General features: G+C 40.9%; 2 protein-coding genes across 3 annotated transcripts in view; one reads left to right on the top strand and one right to left on the bottom strand.

Annotated features, from left to right (window-relative positions):
- Positions 1-27,768, top strand: part of ccdc172 (coiled-coil domain containing 172) — a 108,844-nt gene that overhangs the window by 60,059 nt on the left and 21,017 nt on the right. The gene's annotated exons all lie outside the window — the stretch shown is intronic.
- gfra1a (gdnf family receptor alpha 1a) overlaps positions 1-27,768 on the bottom strand; it is an 83,890-nt gene that overhangs the window by 44,903 nt on the left and 11,219 nt on the right. The window contains exon 4 of one of the 2 annotated variants that reach the window (XM_017464746.3): positions 21,876-21,977. The exons of the other annotated variant lie outside the window; for it this stretch is intronic. Coding sequence (XP_017320235.1) covers positions 21,876-21,977 — 102 coding nt within the window. The remainder of the gene's footprint in view (positions 1-21,875; positions 21,978-27,768) is intronic. 2 annotated transcript variants of the gene reach the window in all.

Raw genomic sequence — 27,768 nt, 5'->3', positions numbered from 1 at the left:
AATTGTTGGCAATCTGCTGTACTATACAAGCAATAAAACACTTCCGAATGTGATGTTATTGGTATATAATCAACTTTGTGGGGTTTTATTTGAAATTGAAATCCTATCCTTCTTCGTCCTGTCACATAGTTTTTCCGTTAAACTTTCAACCAGACATTATTTTTGCTTGAACGGCATAACCATATTTCCTGAGAAATACGTGGGTTAATCTCCACGCCCACGCGGTTTTCTTCTCGCCAGCCGAAGTGAACTCTTTTTCACATTCGCTAAAATCATCTCTGCATTAAAGCGCCAAGCGGATGATTTCCCGTTTTAGACACGATGAACTGCAGAGCACCTGAGCGCCACCGGGCAAATCAGATTTCTCCGAGATTAAATCGGATCAGCCGGCGACGGCACGCGCGTACCTTTTTATTAGAAGAAGAAAAGCGTGCTAGCGGATGTCTATTTGACGCTGCGCAGATGTAAATGTGCGAACCCCAGCAGGTGTCTTTGTATACATTATAGATTCAGCTCTGTTTGAAATATGGAGCGTGCTGATGGAGTGAGCAGAGCATGTAAAAAGCCTATTAGTCAGTCCGTGACTTCGGCGCCGCATGGCGTGTTTGGAGAAGGGAGTCCTGGACAGTGCGTTTACAGGTCTGTCTACGGGTTTAGCGGGATAGGAGGTCAAAGTGCATGACCCCAGCTGACCCATTAAGATAGCATGACCTTAGAGAGAGAGAGAGAGAAAGCGAGAGAGATGATATCCAGATGTCACACATTCTTATGTCTGATTGTGAAAATGATCATTCCCACATTTTCTCTCCCTGTCAAGTTTTCTCAGATTAAAAAAAGCAAAACAAAACCTCATGCGGATGTTCCTTCCCGAGAGTCATGAAGAAGTGCAAGAATGTTTATAGCTGCTAAGGCTAGATTTCATGACTTTCATGAAACAAAACAGTCGGGTCCCAAGACCACTTGCTATTCTTTTTACTCCTTCAGTTGCAGTAGTTATGAGTGATTCTACGACCGAGACGTTATTTGCGTCCCATCGATATCACGTTTGCAAACGTTGCCGCCATGGACCGCGATTCCCAGAACACGCCTTCATTCTAATCACGCACTCCTGCATCCAATCTACACTCAAAATCACACCACACATATAAGAGACCGTCCATACACTTAGTCTTTGCGAAGTATTGCGCTCAGTTGCTCAGTCTCCGTCGTTATTCCAAAGCCTTGTATCGTGTTTGCTTTTCTGGTTCTTGATTTTGTTTCCTCTGTCGATCTCGATTCTCTGCCTTGCCTAGTTTATGCCTGTTTGCCTGATCATTTGACCCTTGCCTGCCTATATACATTGATTTTCTGCCTGATCCTTTGGACCTTTTGGATATTTTATTCAACTGCCATATCTGCAATTCCTTCCTTCATTACATTACCAGACTACCAGATAAATAACTCAAGAACTTACTAAAACCTCGAAAGTACTCGGAAAACAGTATATTTTCACTCGTCCCGGCTCCCTTTAACTACATTTCACCTTGAAATTTAATCAAATCAAATACAGTGAAATACTTCCGCACAGCACTATTATCCGGTGAAATAACAGCTTTAATTGCACTTCTGGTGTGGAGTAGTCGCGTAACCGACCTGCACTCTTCGATTCTTTTAAGAGATTTCATTTTGCATAATCAGATCTGAGCGATTTTTAAATTAAGACACAACCGTGGCGGATTTAGCCGTTTTTGCATTTTTTAAAAAAAAAAAAAAGAAAAATCCGGAACGATGTATAAAGATGATAAACGCGTGATAAATCTGCTCTTCCTACAGGTTCCTACAACCGTGCTGCGATTTACTGCTGGAAGACGAGTACGTCCTCAGGACAGGAGTACAGAAATCAGTTCGGTTTTATTTCTATGGCACGTTTAACAATATGCGTTGTCTCAAAGCGGCTTTTTAGAAACCGTGATGTAGATTCAGGGAGTCTACACACCTGTTAGTCTGTTACTCTTTGTGTGTGTGTGTGTGTGTGTGTGCGCTATTTTGCTTTGGTTTGGTTTCACACTCCACACATTTTACATGAAGCAAAAATCGGGGTTGAAACTATACTCGTAAGCCCTGTTCATTCGTTGGTAAGAAATACAGTGGAAAAAAAAGATCTTTTTTTTTTTGTGTGTATTTTGTGGAGAAATCTCTACAATCACCCAAGAACGGAGAAGGTGCTAAATAAATAAATGAATCGATAATTCTACACATAACTAGCTGTGAACATTATTCCGAAGTTTTAGAACGCTACGCGGAACTGTGAAAAAGATCCTTTATATATATATATATATATATATATATATATATATATATATATATATATATATATATATATATATATATATATATATAATTTTTTAATCAGCGTTGTGCACAGCATTTTTATTTTTCTGCATGGGAGCATCATCAGAAGTGCACACTAGCACAGTTTACCGTGATCAACTCCCTGAATAGTGGGAGTATATGATCGATCATTACAGCGTACGGGTGTAGAAGAGTAGGAGATGCGCACAGGACAGTCTTTATGATTCTAGCATTAGTTCTACAGTATCCAGATGAGATTATTTGGGTTGACTGTTTTATTGGCTGAAATCCTCAATGTTAGCCAGTTAAAAATAAATAAATATATATATATATATATATATATATATATATATATATATATATATAAATAAATAAATTAAAAAGCCTGGCTAGCGGACCTCGGGAATACGCTTGGCACCAGTACGCACTTGGCTATTAAGGACTGATGGGGTCTGTGAAAGAGTTCGTTTGATCTGTCCTCTGAGAAATCAGGAAGAGCTCATGGCCGTTCGCCTTAATGGAGGAAAAATGGAAACAGATAGTCGGTGTATTCCCATTACTCGGTGTAAGCAGAGACAGAGAGGGAGATTTAAGCATCTGGTAATCTGTTTGCGTTCCACCTGAGTGCAGGCTGATTAGACCCGAACAGAGAGATGAGGAAAAGAAGAGATAGATAGATAGATGGATAGAGAGAGAGAGAGAGAGGCGTAGAAATGTCACATTAATCTCAGCGACATCAAACCCAAAGCTCAGAGCAATGATCTGATCTCGTTGTATCGACTTCTGCTAAAAGTACATGAATGGTTATAAGTGGCATTTCAGTGACATTTTCGAGGTATAAACTGGAAGCTCAAGAGGGTGTACACTATGAACTCGGGGGAACAAAAAGAATCGCCAGAAACTGATTTATCTGGATATTTTATAGGGAAGTTCTCTTAGAACATTTTAAATCAACCGAAATAAAGCGCTAGTTACATGAATTAGGGGCGCAGCGGTGTTGTTTGGGTCGGAATGGAATAACAACTCAGGATTTATAAGGTAATGCGGGGGCTTTTTGTCGCTATAGTAACCGGCAATAAAGCCGTTCGGAAATGCGCATTTCGTAATGAAAATCATCTCGAGGAGCAGAACGCAGGCAGCCCTGCGTATGTTATAAATCTCTGAAAAGCACATTGCTTATTAGCAAAACAAATCCTGCGCTGTGAAGAATGACTGTAAGTAGAATATAGAGAATATCCTACGCTGAGATACTCTTCGAGACCGGCAGCACAGATATTGACGCACACGATTGAAGAAGCTAATGGATGTTTCACGATCGGTGCTCGGTTGTTTGATCAGCTCTAATGTAGGAAAACTACTGATGTTTACTAAAGTAGATTTAAAGATAACTTCAATAGGCATACTATTCATAAGGTCAGAGCATGCGTGTTGCAATATTGCTGTCCTATTTGGTCATAAATCTACAGAACCTTGCTTCACGTTCACAAAGCGGGCATGTGATACGTTGTGAGCGGGCATGAGAGGGTACGTTTACGTACTCGCTCGCGTATATTACTGTACGTAGGGTCAAATGCGGCGTCCACTGGGCGGCATGTCGGTCCCAAGATATCTCTGTCCGTCCGGTTTCCAAGTCGAACGTGGACCGGTGATGTTAAGCGATTTCCTGCACTGCAACTTTAAACAGACGGATGCACTCGGTTACTCTTCACTCGCATTTTCTACAGTGGTCGTGATTGTTGTCGTCGGGCCGTGTCTCAAATCGAAAATGCAAGCTTGGGTTTAATTGGATTTACTAATCTAGAAAATCCAGAAGACTGGTACTCGAAACGGACATGTACTGCAGTATGAAATAACATGAGTGTTAATCATCACTAGTAGTGGTTAGTATGTTCGGCTTGGACCTACGGGGTTGGGGGTTCGAATCCTGCCTCAACTCAATGCTTTCCTCTGGGGTTTCCTCCCCCAGGCCAAAGATATGCATCGTACAGTAGCTACAATTGGCATTTCCAAATCGCCTCTGGTGTGTGACATGGGTGTGTGATTGTGTCCTCTGATGGGTTTCCCCCGAGTTCCCTGGGATAGGCTCCAGGCTCCCGGCGACCCTGTATAGGATAAGTGCTATGGAGAATGGATGGAAGGATAGTCAAAGTATTCTTCCTACTTTTGATTAAAGTCCCCAGTGAAGACTGTGGTCAAAGGAAACAAATTCATGACATCAAAAAGTACAGGAAGTGTGGAAAATCAAATGTCTTCCCACTAAAAATGCCTCATTTCAGTGGTTTTCAAAGTGGGGGCCACAGTCCACTTGGGGGCCACCAGGGGGCGCCCGGGGAGACCTCAACAATTTGGTGTGAAAAATAAATTCTCACTCTCGGACAACCACACACACACACACACACACAATCAATTCCTAATGGAATGTAAAGATGTAATTATTAATAAAAAAAAGGGGGGGGGGGTATATTCAGAAGTCTGTATTTTTAATATGTTTTAAAGACATTTTGCAAAAGGGGGGCCTTGCCCTGGAAAAGTTTGAGAACCCCTGGACTATTTGACCCAAAGGGTCAAAGTTCGGTCTTTGCAGTTACACATCGATGACATTCTGTAAGTAATAAAACACTCGGGCATGTGCAGTTTTGGGAAAATAATCCCAAATGATGGGGTGCAGCCTGTCGCAAAGGCAAGTTATTGTTCCCTCCCCAAAATCGTATTATTTTCCAGTATCATCGCATCTCAAAGTGATTTATTCCTTTTATACCACTGCAGCTATTTCCCAATGATTACAAACTGATTTATTTTTTCTGCACTTATAACTCACAATAGCCACTCCTCCAGTAGAGTGCGTTATAAATACAATCTCGTCTCAAACCCTCTACCTCGAACGTATTTAAAGCTCTGTATGAGTTTACTAGACCCAAGATGACACGCACACTATCGTTTTAAACCGCGGTTCTCATTACAGTAATTGAGTTAGACCGTGTTTCTCCGATTCAAACGAAAGCCAGCAAAACAATGAACGAATTCCCTTTTAGCTCCTGCCAGCGCCCATAATGGCTCAGCGTGCATAAATATTAAAGGCATGTGCACGTTAATTAAACTCGCAGAGAGGTCGCGTACAATCACGATTCGCACACAACGGAATTCATTCGCCGGCCTACGGAAAATAATCGTAATTATAATTACGCAGTGGAGCATCTTTGAGTCTCGACCCGACGTGAGATCTCCTTTCATTTGCTTCTCTGTCCCGTCTCCTGACCTACAGCGACTTAGGAAGGAAAAAAAAAACAAAAACATGATCTATTATTTAGCAGCGCAGAGAAACACACACAGAGAGAGAGAGAGAGAGAGAGAGGGATAGGGAGAGAAAGAAAGCCAGAGACCGACATGGAAAGAGATGGGGACAAAGACAGAGACAGAAAGAAGACAATGAGAAAGATAGTCAATTATAAGTTGCTTGTTCATCAGTACTTCTGTACATTTTGACAATAAACCTGAATGATTTTGATCACAGCTGTATTTTCTGTAAGTTTTATTCCTCTTATACCAGTTTGTAATAATGAAGTCCAGCTGACGGACTGCTGTGAGGTCGGAGCGACCGTCGAAACCGTTTTTATTCCGTCTGATATCAAGAAACTACTATAAAATTCCACTGGGTTTCAATGTTGTTATTCAGGAATATATTTTCTACTGGAATGTTGTGAATATTCATTTATTTATTTATTTATTTTATTTCATTTCCTCTCTCTGCACTGACCCGGCGTGGCGTGTGTCCCTGGCTGTGAGGTTGAAATTGAATTGAAGCCGTTATTAAATTCTGCATCGACGTTATTTTTTAAAAACTTGTGCTCTTGTAATGAGACGATACACGCCTAAACACTTTCTCCCTCCTCCCTGATATTCCCTCCCACTGCTGTGTCAAGCACTATTTCTTTCTTATAGCCACGTGTGTGAGAAGCTCTCCGTGTTATTAAGGAGGCTCCTGGGCAGCAGCTCGGGGCTAAAGCTCCATCCTGGGCTTAATCTCACGCTCGCTGGAGATCAGCCCCGCAGCCACTCGGCGTGTACGTGCGGCTCGGCTCGGTAATTATAAGCGTGCGGTCAGGGTGCCGTGTCTCCGCGGCGGGGATGTGAAGGACGCCAGGAGGCTGAACTGTTCCACGTTCGGCCTTTGGTCCGGCGTGTTTATGTACGAAAGCAGGTCAGGCGTTTACTGTGTGAGGAATCGTTTAGAAGCGGCATCTCGGCCGTCTGAGGAATCGGGGTCAACGCTGTGACATACAAGCACGCTGTGTGGTGAGGTTCAAGAGGAAATGCCGGTTTACCCTTCACGCATCGAAGGCGGCGTGAATTTTAATGTTGTGCACAAGAAGGTTCAAACTTGGAATTAGAAAGAAGGAAGGAAAGAAAGAAGGAAATAATGAAGGAAGGAAGGAAAGAAGGAAGGAAAGAAAAAAGAATGAAGGAAGGAAATAAGGAAGGAAGGAAAGAAAGAAGGAACTAAGGAAAGAAAGAAGGAAGGAAGGAAGGAAGGAAAGAATGAAGGAAGGAAGGAAAGAATGAAGGAAGGAAAGAATGTAGGAAGGAAGGAAGGAAGGAAGGAAGGAAAGAAAGAATGAAGGAAGGAAAGAAGGAAGGAAGGAAAGGAAGAAGGAAAAAGAATGAAGGAAGGAAAGAAGGAAAGAATGAAGGAAGGAAAGAAAAAAGAATGAAGGAAGGAAATAAGGAAGGAAGGAAAGAAAGAAGGAACTAAGGAAAGAAAGAAGGAAGGAAGGAAATAAGGAAGGAAAGAATGAAGGAAGGAAGGAAAGAATGAAGGGAAGGAAGGAAAGAATGTAGGAAGAAAGATAGGAAGGAAGGAAGGAAGGAAAGAGAAGGAAAGAATGAAGGAAGGAAAGAAGGAAGGAAACAAGGAAAGAAAGAAGGAACTAAGGAAAGAAGGAAGGAAGTAAGGAAGGAAATAAGGAAAGAAAGAATGAAGGAAGGAAAGAAGGGAAGGAAGGAAAGAATGTAGGAAGGAAGAAAGAAAGAAGGAAGGAAGGAAGGAAGGAAAGAATGAAGGAAAGAATGTAGGAAGGAAGGAAAGAATGAAGGAAGGAAATAAGGAAGGAAAGAAGGAAGGGAAGGAAGGAAAGAATGTAGGAAGGAAGAAAGAAAGAAAGAAAGAAGGAACTAAGGAAAGAAGGAAGGAAGTAAGGAAGGAAATAAGGAAGGAAAGAATGAAGCAAGGAAGGAAAGAAGGAAGGAAGGAAAGAAAGAAGGAAAGAAAGAATGAAGGAAAGAAGGAAAGAATGAAGGAAGGAAAGAAGGAAGGGAAGGTAGGAAAGAATGTAGGAAGGAAGGAAAGAAAGAAAGAAAGAAGGAAGGAAGGAAAGAATGAAGGAAAGAATGTAGGAAGGAAGGAAAGAAAGAAAGAAAGAAGGAAGGAAGGAAAGAATGAAGGAAAGAATGTAGGAAGGAAGGAAGGAAGGAAATAAGGAAGGAAAGAAGGAAGGAAAGAAAGAAAGAAGGAAGGAAGGAAGGAAAGAATGAAGGAAAGAATGTAGGAAGGAAGGAAGGAAGGAAATAAGGAAGGAAAGAAGGAAGGAAAGAAAAAGAAAGAAGGAAAGAAAGAATGAAGGAACGAAAGAATGAAGGAAGGAAAGAAAGAAAGAAGGAAAGAAAGAAGGAAGGAAGGAAGGAAAGAAGGAAGGAAGGAAATAAGGAAGGAAAGAAAGAACGAAGGAAAGAATGAAGGAAGGTAGGAAACAAGGAAGGAAGGATAGAAGGAAGGAAGGAAAGAAAGAAGGAAAGAAGGAAGGAAAGAAAGAAGGAAGGAATCAAGGAAATAAAGATGGAAGGAAGGAAGGAAGGAAGGAAGGAAAGAAAGAAGGAAGGAAAGAATGAAGGAAAGAATGAAGGAAAGAATGAAGGAAGGAAAGAAAAAGAAAATTAGAGAGAAGAAAAAACTTAATGTGGACGTAGCCTAATTAACTATCAGCTTTTGCGTTTGAATAATGGACAGTTTGGACAGACAGACGGGATCATTAGATAAAATTAAAAAGTATTCAATTAAAATGATTAAAAAATGAATGAAAGAAAGAAAAAAAACAAAAACTAAAAGCATTTCATTTGAATAATGGACAGGTTGAAGAGCAGAAGAGCAAAAATACAAATTTGAACAAATTAGAGAAAAAAAATTAGGTATTAGAGAAATAAAATACTGAAAAGGAAGAAAGATAGAGGGAGACAGAGTGAAAGAGTGTGAGAGAGAGAGAGAGAGAGAGACAGAGACAGAGAGAGAGAGAGACAGTCAGAGAAAGAAAGAAAGAAATGACACAATAGTCAGTTATGGAGAAAAAACGATAAAGAAACAATTGGAGAAAGAAAGAAAGAAAGAAAGAAATGAGACAAGAAAGACAGTCAGAGGCAGTGATGGAGAAGAAAGAAGGAAACAGTTTGAGAGAGAAAGAAAAGAGAAACAAGTCTATGACAAATATGGTCAGAGTCATTTATGGAGAAAGAAAAAGAAAGAAACAGTTGAAGAGGGTGACAGAGAAAGACGGTCAGAAAGAAAGAGCAAGAGAAATACAGAAAGAAAGAAGAAACAAGTCTATGAGAAAGATGGTCAGAGTCAGTTATGGAGAAAGAAAGAAAGAAAGAAAGAAAGAAAGGAGAAACAAGTCTATGAGAGATGTTCAGAGACCAAGAGACAGAGAGAGAAAGAAAGAAAGAAAGAAAGAAAGAAAGAAAGAAAGAAAGAACGAAAGAAAAAGAAATGAAACAATAAAGACAGTTAGAGGCAGTGATGGAGACCGAGAGAGAGAGAGAGAGAGAAAGAAAGAAATGAGACAAGAAAGACAGAGGCAGTGATGGCGAAAAAAGAAAGAAAGAAAGGAGAAACAAGTCTATGAGAGATGTTCAGAGACCAAGAGACAGAGAGAAAGAGAGAAAGAAAGAAAGAAAGAAAGGAGACAAGAAAGACAGTTAGAGGCAGTGATGGAGAAAAAAGAAAGAAAGAAAGAAAGAGTTGGAGAAAGATGGTGAGAAACAGTCGAAGAGGGTGACTGAGAGAAAGACGGTCAGAGAGAAAGACGGAAAGAAAGAGGTCAGCAGTCGCAATGCCAAATCTGCACACAACTGCAAATGTTTAAATCTCCCGAGTGGTGATTATAGAAATAGAATAATCTCCTGAATAAATAATAATACAGTTCTGACCCTAAAGAGAACCTGATGTCTCTAATGAAGAATGAGGGAAAAACCCAGTAGATTCCAGTCCGGTGACTGTGACCTGAGAGTAGCGCGGCTCTCTATTTCCATAACTATCGTCCTGTTGCTGAATAATTCACAGGAAGATGTGATACACCGGCTTTTTAAAAGACACGGTACAGCGGTATTGTTCTAAAACCAGGGTTAATGCTACTTCACGGTCTTTAATGCTAAAAGAGCCGAGCCTCTGGAGTGCGCGAGACGGCTTCTGGCAGCGATCAAGGAGCAAATGTACAGTTTCAAAGGTCATTAAGGATCGATTTTTTTCCTGGATTAAGAGGCTTCACGTCATTAAGGCCTATGAATTTCAAATGTACCCCATAATGCTGTTGTCAGCTTCAGAAGGACACGCACGCATCATTCACTAGCCAAACCTTGCGTCCACGCACCATTCGGTTCACTTTTTCAAATTATGTGCGGTCACTAAACCTCATCCAAAACTATTGGCACCCTGGACTCTGTTTCCCGCCGTGTTTCGGAATGGTGACTATCTAGAACTCGGATAGCCTCAGTACCCGAATGACGCTTCCTTTTTCTCGTTATTTTAACCAGCCGTTGTTCTTCTTTGGCTGTGACTGTTTCGTGAAATCCTTCTCGACCTCCTGATTGACAAAACACCTTTGCATCCGTCAAACAGGTATGACTTCTGCGGCGCCGCATTCTACGGTTTACACCCTACACCCTATGTAAGTGAGCGAAGCCAGTGAATTAATCCACTTGGAACTGGGATAACTTGAAGATGTAGGCTTGTCCATCGATCAAAAGTGAAGACGTGCGAACGTTACTCTATCCTGAGACGTCATCGGACCGATTCTGTAACCGAATTCAGCATGGGTACGTGGGTCAAGCTTAACTCGTGCGTAATCTTCGGTAATTCCAAATCACATGTACAAGTACATGAAAATACCGGGGAAGAAGTATGCGGAAAAACGCTCATAGAGAGGGAGAGATACTGAGATGGACAGAGATTGCAGAACCAGTAGGCAATAATAGAGATCTCGCAAACGAGGACAAAACTCAATTTCATTCTGTAATACAAGTTTTTTTTTTTTTCCCCCCATCATGTGTGATCACATTTTGAAGTGCGAGACCTTTTCAGAAGCCCTGCTCTTCGAAAAACCTCCTTAACGGCAAGAATTTTTGGATCAGTGGACAACGAGACTTCTGAGAACGGGGAATACGTTATGATTTCCGATGTCACGCAATTGTTAAAGATTTCTTCTCGCCCTTCTTCCATCCTTTTTTTTTTTTTTTTTTTTTTTTGGATGTTTCTTACTTATTTAAATAATCGTTCACATATTCGAGGTCTTTGTCGTAGAATGAGACATTTGGACAGTGCTGTATTATTACCGTAGCTCCCTTTCTCGCTTAGCTTGGCACCGATGAGTCTCTCAGACTAGACCTCAAACTACGGTAGGCTGAAAGAAGTTTCGTAGTTACGGAAGTAAAAAAAAAACAAAAAAAAAAAACAACCAAAAAAAAAAGGATTCACTTAAAGTTCCCAGCTATGACATTTCCAAATGTTTATAACTATATATAAAAGTACCAAAAATTCAGCTTATTCTGTCACGCCTCTGTATCGAATACGGTGTGACAGAATGAATGAATAACGGCAAACTTTATTAATTCAGGCTTGCTGTTTGCATAATTCTAATGTAACAGCTCTAAGCTTTGCTTATTTATTAGCAACCTTATTACGCCAGTGAACAAGGCAAACGTCCGACGTCAACGGTCATGGGTGATCAGATGCACTTGGGGTAAATGCGAGGGTTCAAATAGGAATTTAAGTGGTGGGGTGCATTTTCTATTAAATAAATAAATAAATAAATAAAAATTTACCCATAATGTGTGAACGCTATGTGCTGAGTAAACCGATTTGCCAATGCTGATTTTATGGAAATATGACTTTGATATACTGTACGTTTCCTTCTTGTAACTGAGTACAGTTTTCAGTAGAGATGTTTTCAGCAGTGCATTTTGGCATCAAAGCAATATAGGAATGTTTTTCTGGCAATTATATGTGTATAATGTTTACACACACAGTTGCCTAGACTGAAGGAAGTTTTCTAAAACTGTATTACGTTTGAACTACACAACCTCGGCTCGGTTTGCCGTTAATATAAACCGGAGCTCAGTTTCCGAGAACTTTTGTGTTGTGTAACAGCTAACAATGGCAAAGCTCCACTATTGTGAATGTGCTGCATTTTTAAAAAAAAAATTTTCTAAGACCACAAAGAAATCGATCTTCGTAGCTCGACTGATCAACATCCAGATCGAGGAGCGTCCAGAGGATTTAAGTAGGACTTATGAGTACTACACGGGTGTCCGAGAGAGCTAGAGCTGAGCAGATAAAGAGAAATTTCCACGTGTTTTTCTGTGTGAGTTGCGCGTATTTGCATGATGTGATCAACTGTCCTTGTCCGTCCATCTGTCTAGGTCTCCGAGCGAGACGTTCCTCTAAGCAGATTACAGAGCACTAGCAAACTCATTCAGTCCTCTCAGCGCGTTCAATCTCCACGCTCGCTTCGAAACATCTCCGTCAGCAGACTGGCACTCATCGTTCATTTCCCACAAGTACACACCCACGTCGACTAAACATGGCGTCTCTCCAGAATTTCGACTCCCCCCCACGAACGAACAGCTTCTCGGTTCTCAAACGGACGGGCGCAGTTCTCGACTCCAGCTGCTTCTATTTACCGAGATTTCCCCCAAATCATCAGCACACAACACGACGCGGTGTCACGAGCTCGCTGATGCATTTCCCAGACGCTCATATGATAAATAACGACAGGCGAAGATCATCTCAGCTCAGACTGTATCAGAATAACCGAGCTGATCCGTTTTGGTGGAATGTTCGTTGTAAACGCTTGGTGCGAGTTCAGGTTTTGCTGGACGTGAACTTCACTTGGAGAAGGTAGACCGTTGACTGGGCTTATGTGTAGGGTCACTCTTAAAGGGATAGTTCAACCAAAAATGTATAACTTTCTTTCTTCTTTGGACCATTAAAGAAGATATTTTGAGAAATGTCTCAGTGTTGTGTTGTGTTTTTTTTTTTGTGTGTGTGTGAGTGTGTCCATACAATGAAAGTTAATAGGCACCAAAACTGTTTGGTTACCAGCATTCTTGAAAATATCTCCCTTTGTGTTCCTCAGAAGAAAGAAATGCGTACATGAGGGTGAGAAAAAACATGACAGAATTTTCATTTTGGGGTGAACTATCCCTTTAAAAATATATAGTTGGTTTAAAAAATAAATAAATATATATATATTTTTTTAATTTCCACTTCACCCAAATGTAGTCACTTAGCCAAAATACAATTGGGCGCTAATGTAGGTTCAAGTAATGGATGTCTACTTCAGACAAAATGTTTTCCCGTAAATCTCTCCTTGCATAAGTATTCACCCGGACTTTCTGTACCGTCACAGCCTGAAAGTGGTCTTAATTGAGATGACTGTACGTGTCATGAATCTACACAATAAATCTACATGGTTTCCAGAGTTTAGTATGAGTTCGAAACCCCTACATTAGAAGTTACATGATGAGTTTAATACAGTCGACCCTTGTGAATGAAAGTGTCACGTGATCTCTGTATGAATGCAACGTTTCCTGGAAGAACCCAGAGTTTATTACAGACAAAAAGAAATGAAACCGCTTCATGAAGACCAAAGAGCTATCGAACCAAATCTCAGACAATGTTCTAGAAAAATATCAATCAGACATTGGTTATAAATAAAACATCTCCAAAGCTGAACATCTGAAGAAGCATCATTTAAAATAAATAAATAAAATTAAATAAAAATGGAATAAATACAGCCCAACTGTGATTCTAGGGGAGGAGGAAGCTGTCCACCAAAAGTCAGTGAGTGGGTAAAGAGGGGATTAGTCATTGAAGCAACCAGAAGGCCAAAAACAAAACCAAAGGACATGGGGAAATAAGCAGGAGTAACTGTACGGTAAAGGGTAAAGTGACATTAGTTCAAGGGGGCATTTATTTGGGGGTTTATTGGTTAGTACGTTTGCCTCACACATCAGGGGTTCGGGGTTCGAATCCCGCCTCTGCTCTGGGTGCACCGAGCTTGCATGTTCTCCCCCTGCTTCAGGGGTTTCCTCTGGGTACTCCAGGTTCCTCCCCCAGGTCAATGACATGCACTGTTGGCTGAGTGGCATTTCCAAGTTGTCCCTAGTCTGTATGGATATTAATTCAGTTTGTATAGTCATTATCTTATCATACCAATGCTTTAAAAAAAAAAAACCCCAGAAAACTTCTATCTTGAAAGCTGAAGAGTGCTTTAGTTTGTCTTTCCGAGAGGAATCATTCTTGTACATTACTAAAAAGGTTCAATCTGTTCAGTGTAAAGCTAGAAATGAGGAATTTAGTGTTTCTCGGAATGCCCAGTTTTCAGTCGATAAAAAGTATCGGAAATATTCTAAAATGCATGGATGCTTTATAGAGAAGTTCTTCATGGTGAACCTTTTGGAAACTTTACACAGTTTCCGCTGTAATCTAATCATATCCCATGTACCATCTCAAATCATATTCGGCCCGGGCCCTGATCAAACCCAAGAACACGATTTGAACCCTAAAAGCCTGAGTTTAACGATCCCGCTTAATGAGGCGAGCTGTAATGATGTTATCGAGAAAACTCCGAGACTGTGTGTGTGTGTGCGTTTGTGATTCCTCAGATCCAGCTCACAGCAGATGGCAAACGGTCACATGACCCCATCCCGGCGTTCCGGCTGACTTTTTTTCCGAGGCGAGAACAGGTGTCTTCACTATATACATTCCCTGCTGAAACCTTAGCCTTTGCTAACGTTCCCTAACGCTAACAATTCAAGGCAGACTTTTATTTCCGAGCTGCTTGTGTCACACGAGACGCCGTATGAGGCATTGCGGGTCTGAAATCTAATTTAACACAAGACGTAGCATTTCTACGTGTTCTAAGCCCTGTGTGTGTGAAAACATCATTCAATTAGTGTCCTGTAAAGGGGTTAAAGCCGGTTCTTATTGCTTGGTTTGAAACATAACCCGTGACACTGTCGCAGCGGCTTTGTGTAACCAAGGCATTAAATACATTTCAGACGTGCGAGGGTTTAAAGCTGAGGTCTTACCAGGGCAGTATATCTCAGTGTCAACATGCTTGTGTGATTTGTAGCTGTACTTTCACACTTTATTAGCTACAAGATATACTCTACAGCATGCTCGAGCAGCAATCACGTTAATTAATACTATTGGTATTGACTTCCAACTGAGATTTTTCATTACTTGCCATGAGGTTCTTTTTTTTTTTTTCCTGTAAAAAAAAAACAACAACAACAAAAAAAAAAACAGTAAAATTGAAATTATACAAACTGGAAGTAAATTTAGTGGGTGTACTTCTCATTAGCAAGACATTATTGATGCATTTCAATACCTTTACGTTCACTTCATGGCTTTACAGATAAATCCGTAGTTTGGAATGTATCTTGTACATTTTTGACACATTTTTCATGCAGCAAATTTATTGGTGCCCAGTAGTTGCTTCTTAATTTGCTCATCACAAGACAAATTGAGGGTACTTACAGGTACATATGTACAGAAATGATTCTGAAGGTGATAGACTGCTGTTACTCGTTACCTCCTTTAGCTTCGTAATGGCTTGATCAGACTCGTTCAATCCAATAATAAACGAATTAAAAAAAATAAATAAAAAAAAACTCTGCAAAAATATATTTTGGCAAATGAAAATATCTTGAATATGTTAAACATGGCCAAATTGATCTAATATAATATAATGAGATTACTGTAAATCGAATATAAGATTATTCGGCTTGTTTTAGGTGGTTTTTCCTCATTTGGAACTTTAAATTGTCTTAATCTTTTGGCACGTACATTTGGTTTATTTCTAGAAATAAATGCTTAAAATGAGAACAATTATCTGCCAATAAAAAAAAAAGATAATTTCAAGATTAAAACTGGTTAAAAAATGTCTAGAAATAGGTTTAATAATTGTATATCTGATTTAATGTAAACTTCTAATAGGAAATACTTGATACTTAACATTTAAGGAACGAGTCTCCGGTGTCAGTAAAGCTGTATATTTAAATTTTCCATCACATAAAGGTTTACAGGTAGGAGAACGTTGAGGTTTCTCTGTAACAAGAGGACATGGCTGTTTATAGCTGCTATAACGTAAGCAATAGCAGGAACTAAGTGTTTTTTGGATCTTCAACATTAAATTAGAAGATTGCTGTTGTATGGGGGGAGGGGGGGGGGTGTGGTGTAACATTTTGGGACATGTTGTTATGGGAAAAATAATCAACTTCGACGTGGTAACAGTAACTCCGCTTCATCACACCACTTCGTTGTTGATTATTTTCCTTTTACGGCATGCCTCTAAGTGTTTTTCCCTCCTTTGTTTAAAGAAAGCATGCTATGGAAGTGGAGAAAAGTCCAAAAGATGAGAGCAGTATCCATAAATATTGTTTATACCGCTAATAACGGAGATGAAAGTGAGATGGATTGGCTACAAATGTTATAATTGTACAGCGATACAATTTAAACAGCCGGTCAATTGGACATTTATTGCTAAGTCACGACCTGAACAGATGTGTTAAACCACCATGCTTCAGTTTTCATGACAAACCCAGTCTGGAGGAACGTTTTGTTTAAGCCGGGCTACATTTCAGCCTCGGCTGCCTTCTTTAAGAGCAAAATGTCCCCGTCGCTTTGCATGTAAATCTGTGAATTAAGAGCCGAGGAAAATCCCTGGCTGGGGATTTGGCCTGTAATACAGGACACTCTACCATGACTGACGACACTTCAGGAGGGAAATAAAAATTAACCGAATAAGTCGAGCGAAAAGGAGTGGCACTTTTTTCTCCCAATAGAGGTGCCAAAGCGCGAACACACACAGGTGGGAAGCTTTACTACCACGGTGTATCCGACGGAGATGTCCAAAAACCAAAACCCTAATGGCAATCAGCTTCGTGCTGAGCTTTTTGGAGGAAAACTGTTTTGTCCGTCACTCAGTACAGTCTCAGAAAATGGCGCACAGTATGAGAGTGCCAGGTGTGAACCACTCTACATTTGTTTTTTTTTAATTATTTTAACATTTTATTGGTATTTGAGCTTTAGTTATGTAGTTTAGCTTTAGTGTGGGTTTGTCTATTTGTTATATATATATATATATATATATATATATATATATATATATATATATATATATATATATATATATATAATATCGCATTTTTAGTTCTGTTGGTAATTTATTTTAAATCGACAGCGTGTTAGAAAACATTCTAAATCATTACTTCATTCATGTATATATTTAATTATCTATATATTACCAGTCGAGAGCAAAAGTTTACACCCCCGTGGTAGCTGGGTGAAAAAGAATAGGAACAGAATAGGGACATGCTGTAATCGGGAAAATAATCAACAGGGTGATGTGATGAAGCCTAACTTACTGATTTTTCCTACAACAGTGCATCCTGAAGTGTTTTATTCCTCCTATATCGCGGTGTATCGACAATATTAGCGAGTTATTAACCCTTTCTCACAGTACACGTTATCGGTCATTTTCGATCGGTACAAACAAATGAATGATTTGATCACTGCAGGTTTGTTATAAGATTAGTCAGGACACCGTTGGGTTTCTGTGTGTAGAGTATCGCGACTAAAGCTTTTTTGACAGTACAACACCTTATATGACTCCCACAATGAAACTATAACATATAAACTACGTAGGCTAGGTGAAAAAAGAAAAAACTTATGAAAAACTGCAAATCCTTAAAGCTCTGAGTGTCTACTTTCATATGAACCATTAACCACTACTGTGTAGTGTGACATCACAAATAAATTCAGTGCTGAACACAGGCACCCCCAAAATATAAAACAGGCAGACAGGCAGCCACTCCAGACAGGACACGCAGTCCTACCAGCGTGCTCATCCTCTCTTCTGCCTCCTCATGTTTCAGTCAATCAGCTGTAGTGAATAATGGATGAGGGACAAGGTGCGAAAACCGCCAACAATGGATCTCAACAAAAATCTCTCCACAGCCCGGTTTGACTCATCGTTCCAGGTAACAGGTGGCCTCCGTAATGAAGGTGGAGAATTAAAGCTAGCTACTAATTTAGTGGTTGAAAAACCTTTGGCTGGTCTGGGCCGCCACAGACAAACACTTTCATTACCCACACCGCCCTGCAGGATGCTCGCCATGCCAGCTTGGATCGTGATAATGCTCTAAAACTGGAACGTAATTTCAAGGTCTCTCTCTCTATCTCTCTTTATTTTTCGTCCAGTCACCTGTCGCGGATTATTCATGCGTAAATAGATCGCCCAGAGCCCGCTGACTCGCTTAGCGCCTTCATGCTTTTATAAGCACCGATCACAAATGGCCAGCGACTAAATGAACAACACAAAAGAGAGGGGGAGGAGAGTAAAGCACAAACATTTCCTCCCTCACAACCAGCTCGGATTATTTACACCAGGGCCACGGTGCGGTCTGTTATGCTAATGTTACGAGTTTAATTTCTGTTCCGCTGCCAAAAATACAAATATTATCTAGGGCGCCTGGGATGGGTATTTGCCTGTCTGGAGGGCTGCATGCTAATATGCTTGGGTGAAGTTTTAAATATTCATAGAATTCTCTATGAATTTATTTTTTTAATCCATGCTGTCTATCATAAAACACTGTAGTTCTAGTGTGAATGGAAAAGAACAATGTTGGGGGAAATTAAGAGAGGTAGGTACTCGACAAATAAGTTAACAGGTGTTAAAGGTAACAGGATCTCAGGTGCAAACGAACGCCCGGGAAGAAAAGACAGAGAAACAGCTTTGACGGAGAGATTTCAGCACGTATGACGAATCCAGGGACTATATTGTAATGTTCTACACGTGATTATCCTAAACACATGCATTGCCTACATGAGCTACCATGACATTTGAGGTCACGTTGAAATCCAAGATTTAAAAAAAAAAAAAAAAAAGTTACTTTGGAATACAGGATGTATTTTTTTTACAATTATTATTATTATGATTTTTTAGAAATATGACACATAAATGAGACCGTGAATGCCTGCCTGTCACGTGTCATAAATTCACACCTCCATGTCTAGTGTCTCGCATTAGGAATGCTGGGTTTCTGCACATTCTCAGCGATACCACAGAATACATTTAAATGAATTGGCTGCTTTTGTCTAAATCGAGAAATACAGCTGAGCTTTTGAAGGTTGGAGCCTTGCTCAAGGGCCAACAACTGGGCTTTCTGTGATCTGAACTTGTTCTGAATCTTAGAAGAACTTCTGACCTACGACTTTATTGAAAAAATAACGGAGTACAAAAACCTGGATCGTATTTAGGCTCTGTCTAGCACCTTAAAGGATTTTCGGGAAATCTTAACGATCCCCAGAGGGTTTTATTTTCAGAAACGTTTCCAAGAGTAGCGCCGTTTGAAAGCTTGAACCCTTAACCACCTAAAGAACCCCCGAGAAACCTTTTTTTTTTTTTTTTTTTTAAAGAATGCAATACTTTTAGAGTTCTTTTTAATGGAGAATCATTTCCCTGGCACTAATGTGTGGAAATCTAGAGCTTAAAATATATGCTGCTTGTTTTGGCTCACTGGCTCATGTATTCATCATAGCCAGTTAAGCTATTTCAGGAACGCTACCACACATGCTTCTATCTCATGTTGTACTTAATGCTATTGGGCAGCTAAACTGTTTGGAGAAAAACGGTTACTATTTTCTAGCTAACACTTGCTTGAGATTGGTTAGTATTGCTCTAAACAGCATGGAAGAGAGGAAGGCCAGGCTTTCCATCCTGAACGCAGAACCAATTCTCTTTGAGGGACAGTTTGGGTTTGAAATTGTGATCTTTTGATTAGAGGTCTCCACTACCAATTGTCAGACGTTTGTCTTCCAATATCTGGTGTTTACATTTTATTCATTTGGCCGACACTTTTATCCAAAGCGATACAGCCTACTACCGAGCAGCTGAAGGATAAGCCTCTTGGTCAAAGGTGCAACTGGGGCAACCTGGCAGTAATGGGACCTTCCGATCAGTAGCCTAAAGCCTTAACCACTGAGCCATCAGATTAACCTCTGAGCCAGCAGATAATACCAGATTACATAGAACCACGATTTGATCACATTGTTTGAAAAGGTTTAAAATTGTTGAGATGAGGTCAGACGGCCGGAATAGCAGTCATGGCTTTTCTTACAACTTCATTGAAGTGAAATCCATCTCCATCTTTAGGAACCGCTTTATTTCGGTCAGGATAATGGTGGATCCAAAGCCTATTCCGGGAACACTGGGCACAAGGTTGGGATGGGATATCATTCCATCGTACTCCATGCATTCACACATATTTTGACCTAGGGGCAACACTGGACAACCCAGAGGAAACCCACATGGACGCAAGGAGAACATAAGGAAGTACACGCAGACAGCAACCCAAACTCAGGTTCTAACCTTGAATCGGTTAAGACTTTGAATCCCAAAGATGCCACACCCATCCATGGGCAGGAGTCCAAAAGAACAAAATTGTCTGTCTGTGTGTGAGGGATGGCCTACTCTCCCTGCCCTGTCAATCACAGCAACACTAGCCAATTACGGGCATTTGTGTGCTTGTGTATGTGGAAGAGTTCTGATAGCACTTTTCTCTTGAGGGTGTTATGCTGTTTCATTGTAATAACTCTAATTATCCATGCCTTTAAGAGGTTAATCCTGACCAAGAACAATCCATATAAGATGTCTTTTTATTTCCTTTTGTCTTGCAGCAGGACACGGCAGTACATCTTGTAAGTGATTGCTCAACATGTCAACAAAAGACCCATGTTCAGCAGGCCAAATGCAAAATGGCTCCTCTTCCATCACTAGGCTCAGACTGTGCTAAAAGCCATGAATAATTTATACTCTGTAAGTATAGGCTTCATCGAAGAAAGGCAAAATGCAGGCGCTTTCATCTGCACTTCATATTCCACATCACTTTTTACACCTGATTTATATTTTACTTTGGCAACTAAGAATGATCCTTGCGCTAGTTACAAACCAAGAGTCCTTCTCAAATAGCCATGAGCTCAGGCATTCACAGAGTCTTACTCTAAATACAGGTTCAAGTATTTGTAAAAGTTCATTGCTTTTTGTAAGGAATAAAACACTTGGAGGCATGCTGTTATAGGAAAATGATCAATGTCAGGATGCTATGATGTGAGGCGGCGTTACTGCCACCGTCCCAAAGTTGATATTTTCCGAAAACCGCACATCCTGACATGTTGTATTCCTCGTACACCGCAGCAAATTGCTTACAGTGAAGAATGTCGCTGTGCTTTTTATCCATTTACAGTTATTGTTGTGGAACATCTGTGAAACAGGATAAAGCATGATGGGTTAGGTTTTGTTGCCATGCTGCCTCCATTGGCTCAACCCAAAAGTAAGCAGTACTTCATTGGGATCACAGTATTGGGGTCAGACAGTGCCCCTGGCGTATAGCTTCCCACAGTTACAGTGAATCAGAGCTACAGTGATGTAATCCTGCCTACAGCCATGACATTCAGAGAGATGGAGAAAGTGTGTTTAGTGAAAGCTCAGGTTGGCCATGCTAGTCCTCATACTTTCATTTCGAACCCCAACTCTATTCGATAATGTTGTTATTATTATACATTTAAAGAGTTACAATTAAATGTAAGTATAAATGGCTAAAAAACAAATGACGTTATTCTTTAAAAATGAAAAAAATAATAATAATAATAAAAAAAGTTGCTAGCATTGCTAGCAAATTGATGTAAGAGAAATGAAACACTCTAGGTCATGCTGTTATAGAAAATATTCCACTTCGAGGTGGTAATTACAGCTGAGTACTTTCCTTATACACTGAGTATTTTCCTTATACATAGTACTCATATTTTAGATGATGTGATTTTTCTGCTAATCAGTACAAGTAAAACTGGCAACGAGCAGGAAACTGGTGTCAGGAATGTCTACATCACTATTACTTTTTAAACATATCTTAAAAACCTAACTTTGTAAACATGTCTTAGTGAAGAATGATGAAATCTTGTTTGAGAAACCCAATGCATTGTTTTTTTCCAGTGTTTTGACTGACATGTTGACTTCGAGTCAACATCTCCGCCCTGTAACTCACACCTTCTTCACTTCTTCTATGGATCACCACTTCAAAGGCATGTCACTAGAATCCAAAGTCTTTATATGATATATGACCTTAGAGCACTCGTACACACACTGCTATCCTCTCTCTCTCACACACACACAAGTTTTATTTTCTGCCAATTCAGCATGCAGTAGTGGGTTATTTACCCAGAACAGCCCAAGCGGGGTTTGATCTCTTGTTTCTACCAGGGTTTTGGGCCGGCGTCATGGTCGCTGGAGAGCTCCAGGGGGCGCTGTTTGTGTCTCCCTCTGCAAAAAGACTCATTAGGTTTAGATTTTATCATCGTCTCTGGAAAACTTCGATTCAGTTCTGTTCAAATGTATTCACATAACAAGACTACATTTCAAATAACGGAATGGAATCAATTACTGGTAAGGGGCTCTGACTATTGCGCCCTACTCTAAAGATCATAAGATCTAGCTCATGTACATTCAAAGTGTCATTGCTAGAATAATGCACTTGATATTCCATTGGACTTAAGATCAGAAGGCATAGTCAGGAAGGAAAAAACAGCAACCAGTAACTAAGCTCATTCAAACAGCCTGAGGATCGCAGGGTTAGTACAGTTTTAGATCTCAAAACACAAAATTCGGAATAAAACAGGAAAGTGAAACGAAAAAGTAAAGAACAATCATCCCAAAAAGAGACCCATAGAGTGCAAGAAACATGCTTAACACACGCAAAAGAAATCATCTGTATTAAGGGCGTAGGAATACACTGGTCAGTTTTTATGCATCTATGAATTAATTATTCAAAAAAAAAAAATCTCATCAGCAGTCCTCTTATCATCCTCTTTTTTAAAAAATGTACACGGTCATACTATTATCTTCCTATACTCCAATAACACTGCCCCCAGTCCCAAAACAAACTTGTTTTCTGTTTATGAAACACACAAATGAAACCAATTTCCTGTTGATCAGAAGTCACTGAGGAAACACTGCATAAAGAGTATGAATATATTTGCACTGGCGACGCGGGCGTGTCGGCGGGACGCTGCAGCTATTCTCAGCTTGATTTAAACGGAAGAACAAGTGAAAAGCTATTAAGCGGCATGTGTCCCAGAGAAAGAACCCGAGGAACAGCTGGATCCCGATGGAATACGATGGATTTGTTTGGTCGTGCTGTTTGCATTTCCTGGGGGTGGAAAAAAGCTACGAGTTCCGGTAGTAACGGACTGAAGCTATAAATACCGACACATGATTAGAAGATTCACATCGTTCGGTCCCCATTTGTCTCGTTTTGACCTGGCTTCTCAAAGCACAGCTTTAGTGGAGACCTGGCAGGAGTATAAGTTCTGACTGAGTTCTTATTAGAGTAATGGGCTTTTGAGGAGTGTTCCTCAATTACTCAAGTGGAAGCGTTGGATATTCTCCAGACAGGGTCAACGAGTCCATAAGTCCGTAGGATAAGTAAGCCAATGGTCTTAAACTGCATCAATTTGCCAGTGACATTTTTTTATTAAATAAAGAACACTGCATCATTTTGACTGGGGAACAAGTCAGTTCCTGTCATTACTTACGTCACAACAGTTATGAACAGCCGTTCCTTCACCAAACTCTCTTTTTTTCTCTCTCTCTCTCGCTCTTGAAGTTAAGTGGTAGAAAGGCTCGTCACATAGTGTGTCATGTTACTGTGAAACTGGAAAGTGCAAAATGCAAAAAAAAAAAAAACAAAACACGACTTCTCAGTTTTGGAAAACTTACCGAGCGATACAAATCTCTGACACCGGAGACTCCTTCCGCAAACGTCTCCTTAGAGAAAACACGACACCATAATCGACGTCATCTATGTTTTTATTGATTGAGTAGCAAAACGTTATACTTTTGTTTATTATCAGACTGTATTATGTGGTGATCACATCACTGTGAATTAGCTGTTCCTATAGAAATGAAAATGTATTACGCCGTAACTTTGAAAACGAATCAAACACCTTCTGACGAATCAGAATCGAGAATTTAAGAGGACGTCGGTGTAACAGAATGCAATGTTAGTCATGCAAATCAGCAAGCTACGATGTACACATTCATGACGATGCAAATCTGCCAGAGTTTGGTTTTCTAGTAAGAAGAAAAACGCTGTTGTGTGTTACAACTCGGCACTATTGATTCAGCCGCTGCTACAGAAACATGAGCGTCTCCGCTGTCAATCATTCAGTCTTGCAGTCACTGTATTATTCCCTTAGTGTCTTCTCATATTGATCATCAGATCATCGATTCAGCTAACATTAGCTTAAGCAGAAGTTCAGCATGCCTCTCTCTGAACTGAAAAGAAACAGAAAATCGATACTGTGTGCTCACTTCCAGATAGAAAGGAGTGCACAAATGCATCAATTATATTTCAGGAAGGTTTTTTTTTTTCTTTACCAGTTTCAACACGAATGGCGGACGAAGACGCATTTTTAAGTGCAGCGCTCATTTTTTGTTAGGATAGAATGGGCAAAATGGCTTTTTTTTTTTTTATCTCCAAAGTATTCTGGCAGTCATGACTGTCCTACTGGATAATACATTTATAATGACTTGACGTATATAATACAGCATAGTAGCGCTCAAGATTGGTTTAAGGTTGATTTATGTTGCTATTCTTAAACCTGGATTATACAGGGTGATAAAAACACTTGATGCTACAACACTGTAACACTATGTTGGAAATACTAGAACATTATAACACAAGGAGGTTAGGTTACTCCTTGTATAATGACTGACATTTCTTCTTTGCTTCAAACTTGATGTTTACCAAAACAATTACAACAATACTACAAAAAAAAAAAAAAGAGGAAAGAAACCTGTACACAAGATGACCGCCGGATATATCCTGTAGTCGTTTGGAGCGTAACTCGGAAAGTAACGCTACACATCTGCATGGTGCAGTGCCAACGTAAATGCTGTGGATGCTGTAGTATCATATCAGCACCAGAGCGAGAGAAACATACTCTCTGATTTCATGATGGTGAGTATAGGTTTTAATCCTCTTGATGCACATCATAGGTACGGAGACGTCTATATACATCCATTTTCTGTACCGCTTATCCTACACAGGGTCACGGGGGAACTCAGGGTGCAAGGCAGGGGACACCTGGACAGAATGCAGGGCACAATCACACAACACACACACACACACACACACCTTTCCATACACTACGGAGAGTTTGGAAATGCCAATCAGCCTACAACGCATGTCTTTGGACGTGGGGGAGGAAACACCCCGAAGCATGGGGAGAACATAAGAACTCTGCGCACACAGGGCGGAGGTGGGATTTGAACCCCCAACCCCGGAGGTGTGAGGCAAACGTGTTAGTGCTAACCACTAATCTGACAAGAAGGCTACAGTATCTCAAATATCTCAGTATCTTTATAACCGAGGTGGGCTGAAAAGCGTCTCGGAATGCCGAGCCTTGAGACGAGACGAGAGCAAAAGCCCACATCTGGTTTCACGGGAATCTGAATCTCCGGTGGACACATGTTCACCAAAACTCTGTAGTTATAGATTGGAGAAAGAAAAAAACATCACCTGGTCGTTTTTCCCCAGTCATCAACTAATTGGATAAATACATGAGGTGAACGGGAGTTCCTAGTAAAGTGGGCATGTATTGAAAGTTGCATTATCTGCAGCTTTAACCTTTACACAACGCTGCACTTGACATCAAATCGCTGCGCTGACGTTTGACGTAAATACAATACAGCTGTTTGGGTGATCTAGGATTTCTGCTTGACAAAATGCTTGGCTAAAAGATAAACCAATGCATGGTAGCTGATTTTAAATATTCTGACTGGCACGCTGAGCAGCACCTGTTGCCCTGGGTTATTGTGTAAATTGGCATGCATTGGTGGTGATTGACTGCGGTTTCGGCTGGCACGAGCGCCAGAGCCCCTGCTGATTGCAGCTGTCACCAGCGCCTATTAACCATGATAAATAACTCCCTTTCGTTTCAATCCAATCAAAAAGCCCTCATGAGAACTGTGGGCTGGTCAGCTTGGGATAAATGATTTTTCAGGCTGCGTGGCGTCGATGCAAGAACCGAGGGTGACACATCTGCGCACACCTTTCTGTCCTCATACTACAACTCGAAGAGTGCGGTGTGGAGCAGAGGGAACGCTCAAAACCTCGAAACGATGAAACACCTCAGAAAGCAATGTGTTCTCACACTTTCTTAAAGGCCACAGAGGCTGGAACAGAAGCTCGATACAGGAAACGATTGGATCATAGATCATTTTTAGCGCACGCCATGATTTTACCGGAACAAATGAAGTGCAAAATGGCATTTGAGCAAACTTTGCAGCTTGCTCTTGGCCCACAAAGACACTCGCATGCAAATGATAGCTTTTCCAAATCAGCAAGTGCTCAATGGCATTGTAATCAAAAAGGGAAATTGCTCCATCACTCTGAGGCTCGGCTTGTCTTCTCAATCCGAAGGACGGTAATAAAGTGGCATGAATAAATGATGAACAGGACTGGGCATGGCAACGATACAAACTTGATCAAACTGCAGTATGCACAGTTTTGTTTTGAACCAAACTTTAGAACCAACGGGTATGTCTGGACTATGTCCAATAGGTGTCAGATAGAGGATCTCAATTTTTTAATCTTGTTATACTGTACACATACTGTATATACACCAGCCATTTTAATTGGAACACTGGTACACCTGCTCAGTCGTGCAATTATCTAGTCAGCCAATCATGTGGCAGCAGTGCAATGTTTAAAACCATAGTTAATGTTTGTTAGCCTGGAGCCTTTGTCAGGGAACTCGGGGCTCAAGGATGGGGACACTCTGGACAGGGTGCCAACCCATCACAGGGCACAATCAGACACCCACCACACACTACAGACAATTTGGAAATCAGCCTACAGCGCATGTCTTTGGACTGGGGGAGGAAACCGACTCCGGTTTCCTCCCCCAGTCCAAAGACAGGCGCTGTAGGCTGATTTCCAAATTGTACACAGGGTTTGCAAGCTCTCCTCGTGCTTCAGGGGTTTTCTCCAGGTAGGAGGAAACCCCCGAAGCACGGGGAGAACTTGCAAACCCTGTGTACAGTGTGGAGGCAGGATTCGAACTCCTAATCCCAGAGGTGTGAGACAAACGTACTAACCACTAAGCCACAACATCCATTGAGTGCACCTTTTCATAATCATACTAGAGAGTTATTTGTTGATGAGAGAGGTCAGAGGAGAATAGCCAAACTGGTTTGAGCTGACCGAAAGACTCAAATAACCACTCTTTACATACTGTAGTGATCAGAAAAGGATCTATGCCGAATGACATTGGGTTCTACATCCGTCAGCCAAGGATTCTGAGACTTCAGTGGGCACGGACTTCCTGAAATAGTTGAAGATTTGGAAAATCTTCACAGGATATGTGTTTCCAATCTTTAACTGTCCAGTTGAGGTTATGCTAGGGTGGCCATCAATATACTTCCAGTTAGTCAGTGAGCAAAAACGTCTGATCTTTGGCGAAAAAGAATAAACTCCATAAAGCATCTGTGTCCAGATTTGTAAACCGTGTCTGTGCGATCATCACGCCTCATAATCTTTCGCTTTCATCACAGTATGCGGCCTGCCGAGGCCGCTGGTCAAGGTCAACGTGTATCCATCTCCCACTTACTCCTACACGCTCCTTAACTTGCCACATGTCCCATCAAAGAGCTTTCTATCTCTCTTCCATCCGCTAGTCTGTGACTGTCTGACCTCCAAACTCTAGTCAACCAGATGGTGTGCTGGGCGTGTAGGGAGCTGTGGGAAGCCGCAGGTTTTACAGCTAAAGGACGAGCTCTAATGTTGCGTAAGGCCTCATTATCACCGCACTAAGCTGTGTTAACATCCCTCGAGGAGTGCCTAAATGCTCCGTCGCGGCCCTAAACGTCCCGCGCACTCCATCAATAGCGAGGAGCTGATAACAAGCTCTGCGTGAATAGCGGTGAGCTGCTTTCCTAGCCTAATGACGTGTGACCCGGCGCTCCATTTCCCTTTCCCACACTGAATTGTTCTCTTTAAAGACTCAAAACGCCTGACGTTTCCCCTCTGACTCTAGCACATTGAGCTTGA

The sequence above is a fragment of the Ictalurus punctatus genome, chromosome 3 (genome assembly GCF_001660625.3).
Source record: "Ictalurus punctatus breed USDA103 chromosome 3, Coco_2.0, whole genome shotgun sequence".
Lineage (NCBI taxonomy): Eukaryota > Metazoa > Chordata > Actinopteri > Siluriformes > Ictaluridae > Ictalurus > Ictalurus punctatus.
The sequence above is the reverse complement of the archived record's forward strand: the minus strand, read 5'-3'. Positions and strand labels throughout refer to the sequence as shown.